General features: G+C 48.8%; 1 protein-coding gene across 1 annotated transcript; it reads left to right on the forward strand.

Moving 5' to 3' along the window:
• The first annotated feature begins 727 nt into the window (after nucleotides 1-727).
• LOC147959566 (uncharacterized) lies at nucleotides 728-1,177 on the forward strand. Its single transcript, XM_087532736.1, has one exon. It carries the CDS (start codon nucleotides 728-730, stop codon nucleotides 1,175-1,177), a length of 450 nt encoding a protein of 149 aa, XP_087388862.1.
• The last annotated feature ends 3,200 nt before the right edge of the window (nucleotides 1,178-4,377 follow it).

Here is a 4,377-nt window from a genome sequence, read left to right on the forward strand (position 1 = left end):
AGATGCCCATGCGTTGCATGCATCAAGATGCATTTGTATGAGTAGTTTATCTTGTGGGAGAAAAAGATGAACGAGGGATTGCCTTATTTGCAAATCTGGAGAGGGGTATCTTTCTACAAAATTGCCATAGTTTCCTTCCTATCCGTCGGATATAAATCGGATGGCATATATTGCAGGATGGCAGGCACACCATCATCACCAACTCTGTTTTTTCTCTACTCTTATAAGAAGCAGAGTTGGTGATGATGGTGTGCCTGCCATCCTGGAATATAGGCCATCTGATCTATATCTAATGGATAGGAAGGAAACTATGATAATTTACCTGCACTCCTATCCACATTTGCAAATACAGCCTTCCCTCGTTCATCCTTTTCTCCCACAAGACAAACTACTCATACAAATGCATCTTCACGTTCCGTGCAACGCACAGGCATCTTGCTAGTAAAAGATAAAAAGTAGAGAGTAGAGAAGTAGGGATAAATATAAAATATAAAATAAATATAACAGTAGAGAAGAGAGTAGAGATAGCAAGGACGTCGGGAAAGGATCGCGTGCACGCGGGAAAAAGCGGCCGGACGCACGCTAGTTTTGGTGCGCGGCGTCCGGCGTGCTTTATAAAATCCAACGCCCTCCCACCGCTCTATGCCTTGCCACCGCTCTCTCACCACTCTGTGCCTCGCCACCGCTCTCTCCCTGCTCTTTCTCGCCTCTCCGCCGCCGCGCCACCATGCCACCGCGTTGCCGGGAAACTTGGGGATACTGCGGCGTCCGCACGCACCCCTCCGGCGGCTTCTCCGCCGAGATCCTGTTCCGCGGGATGCGCCTCGGCGTCGGCAATTTCGACACCACCAATGAGGCCGCCCGCGCGTACGATGCAGCGGCGTGGCGCCTCCGGTGGTCTCATAGAACATTGAACTTCCCCAATGTGCTGACGCGGGAGCGGGCGCAGGAGCACGCGCCTCTGCCGCGGCTTATCACCGACAAGGATCGTCACGGCAACCAGAGGCGGGAGCACCGTCTCGACATCGTCGAGATGGACGAGCAAGCCATGGCACTATGGCGCCAATGCTTCCCGCAGGACATCATCAACGAGCGCCAGTTCTACGCGCAAAGGAGGGCAGAGAGGGAGAATAGGAGGGCGGAGCGAGCCGCCTATTGCGAGGACAAGCGTACGTGAAAAGTAGACGCTCAATTCAACATGAGGCTAGGAGCAGCGTCGCCCTGGGAATCCGACGACGATCAGTATCTTCACGCCTACATTGAGAAGTCGGAGGAGGACATCACCGAGTAGGAGCCGGACGATGAGGAGTAGTTGAACTATCAATTTTTTTATCTATCTATGATATATCTATGCTGAGAACTATCCTCTACTCTCTACTCTCTACTCTCTATCTCTACTTCTCGATCTCAGCACTGTAAACACTTTTTTAAAGGGCCGCGCATTGCGCTTCCGTTGGAGATGCTCTAACATGGCAAACGAGTGCTTTAATGTTGCCCACAAGATGCGTGAGTATTACTAGTAGTATATTTTTCTTGCCATGTTGAGATTTTAAAACCACGAGTGCGAAGATGTAGAAGAGCAATGAAGACCAAACACCGGATATTGGGGACATCTTCAAGGAGCATGGCAAGTTAAAGAGGAGCTGCACCGAACCTGTAAAACGAGCTTTGGTAAGTAACACCCTTTCAATTACTTTCGTTTAGCCTCGTGTTCCTCGATGTGTATATGTTGTAGTTTTTGTTTCTCTTAGCCTCGTGTTCTTCGATGTGTAATAAGAAGAGTCTTAATTTTCCTAATGCTTTTGTTTTTAGTTTGATGTAGGAAGTGGGTGTTCTCACCTTGTAGTCTATTTTTATATTTTTCCTTTTGAATTCACTTCTCCGAGTCCTGTTTATCTAGCTTCTACTAAATGTATCTAGGTTGCTCTGAGTATTGATCTAAAAAAGAAGTAACTTCATGTCAGGATACAGTTCCTGCGAGGAGGGAAGTATGGTCAACCTCAAGATCATCTTTCCAAAATGAGGCTGGATTACACACAAGGTGCTTAGTTCCCTAATGATGCTAGATTAGACACAAGGTGCAAATTCCCAGATGATGCTGGATTACACACAAGCCAGGTGGAGTCGTCAGTTGTTCGTGTCCTCGTGGCTCTAGTAAAGGCTGAAAGAAAGCGTGCAGCAGCCCTTAAGAATGTAGCTGAGTTCCTAAAGAAGCGAAAAGAGCAATCAGATGCTCTCTTCACCCAAGCCAAAGAAGAGATGGAAGAAGCCAGAAATAAAGCTAGCAGAGGCAGAGCAGGCTAGGCGTCTCCTGCTATCTAAAACTGTTGTCAATACAAATTTTCCTTCATAATAGCTAGGTTCAAATGTTTATCCAGTCAGCATGCCTGTTGTGATGTCCGTGCATCCACTGATGTGGCACAAAATAATTTTTTTCGGGTCATGTAATAACAACAATTACTTTCCAAACAATAACAGACGAAGCATTGGGCATGCTATAGTTCATGCGCAAGCCCGACATTCCAAATTCAACTTCCACATCAAACTCATGTTCACAGGTATCTGCACATTCATAGTTAATGTGCACAACCATGATTCACTTCAAAGCCAAAAAAATGTGAGGAGAGTTATAAATGAAGAAAAACCTCTAGTTCCTACTACCAGTGCGAGCACAACAAGTCAAGACCATGCGTAATTAATTATATTTTGGTCATTTTTGTGTTCTAAAATGTTGGCTGGCTCGCGGAAGGACGTTGCCCATGTCAAAACCAGCAGATCTCGGGTAGGGGGTCCTGAACTGTGCGTCTAAGGATTGATGGTAACAGGAGACATGGGACACGATGTTTTACCCAGGTTCGGGCACTCTCAATGGAGGTAATACCCTACTCCTGCTTGATTGACTTTGATGGGTATAGGGTTTACAAGAGTTGATCTACCACGAGATCGTATGGCTTAACCCTAATTGTTTAGCCTGTATGATTATGATTGCCCCTACGGACTAAAACCCTCCAGTTTATATAGACAACGGAGGGGGCTAGGGTTGTACAGAGAAAGGAATATCCATATCCGCATGCTAAGCTTGCCTTCCACGCCAAGGAGAGTCCCATACGGACACGGGAGGAAGTCTTCTATCTTGCATCTTCAAGGCCTATTAGTCCGGCCCATGTCATATAGTCCGGACGCCCGACCCTTAATCCAGGACTCCCTCAGTAGCCCCTGAACTAGGCTTCAATGATGAGGTGTCCAGCGTGCAGATTGTCTTAGGCATTGCAAGGCGGGTTCCTCCTCCAAATACTTCAAAGTAGTCCCTGAACAGAGGATATGTCCAGCTCTGCAAGACAGGCACCCCACATAGCCTCAAAGAGTATAATATTTCACAAGTCCCATCTACTGACAACTTTTGGTAGTGAGACGTTACGTTCATGCCCGGTCATTATTTTGAACCATTTTTAGCCTCCCGCTCCATATTTCGAGGTGTGGTTTTTATTGGCACGTCTTATCGAAGCAGAGATTGTGTCCCCTTACCGCGGGATTCTCATCAATACGGGCGTGGGTAATCCAACCGCACCGTCCGCACGACCCTTGGGGAATAGGCGAGTTTTAAGGCGAGTGGGGAGGCGCTTGATATTCGCTGCCTTTATAAGAGGATAAAGATCCATTCTTTCACCCCGCCCTCTTCCTCTCTGCCCATCTGTTCTTGAGCTCCAGCTCCCAAGCTTCCATCCTTTCCACCTCCAAAAAGCACTCTAACCATGTCCAGATTCGGAACGCAAGGCAAGTGGATGGCCTCCTTCGTCGCGGAGGGGAACATCACAGAGCTCCAGGAAGCGGGGTCCTTGGCCCAAGGAATCGCCCACCGGCTTCCGGCCAAGGGGTAGATCGTCCCCACCCTGGAGCCCAAGGAGGGGGTGGTATTCATCCCCCACTTCATCCACGGGTTAGGATTTCCCCTCCACCCCTTCGTCTGTGGACTCATGTTCTACTACGGGCTAGATTTCCACGATCTAGCGCCGAACTCTTTCTTCAACATCTCGGCATTCATTGTCGTGTGCAAGGCCTTCCTCCGCATCCCACCCCACTTCGGATTATGGCTGAAGATCTTCAATGTGAAGCCAAAAGTGGTGGATGGTTAGCATGCAGAGTGCGGAGGTGCCATGGTGAGCACACTATGCAATGTCACATGGCCCGCTGGCACCTTTGTGGAAACCGTCAAGGGGTGGCAGAAGCAATGGTTCTGTGTCACTAAGCTCCGCGACACCACCTGGGCCGCGGCTCCCGAACTCAAGTCTGGGACCCCGATGCGGCTTACTTCCTGGCTAAAAAAGGGGGCTGGACTGGTCGTCATCAGACGAGATATCAGCGCTGCAGGCGCGCGTT

This window comes from Triticum urartu, chromosome 7A (assembly GCF_056163025.1).
Source record: "Triticum urartu cultivar PI428250 chromosome 7A, HENAU_Tu73, whole genome shotgun sequence".
Lineage (NCBI taxonomy): Eukaryota > Viridiplantae > Streptophyta > Magnoliopsida > Poales > Poaceae > Triticum > Triticum urartu.

Coding starts and splice junctions, on each gene's coding strand:
- LOC147959566 (XM_087532736.1), top strand. CDS start 728: ATGCCACCGCGTTGCCGGGAAACTTGGGGATACTGCGGCGTCCGCACG.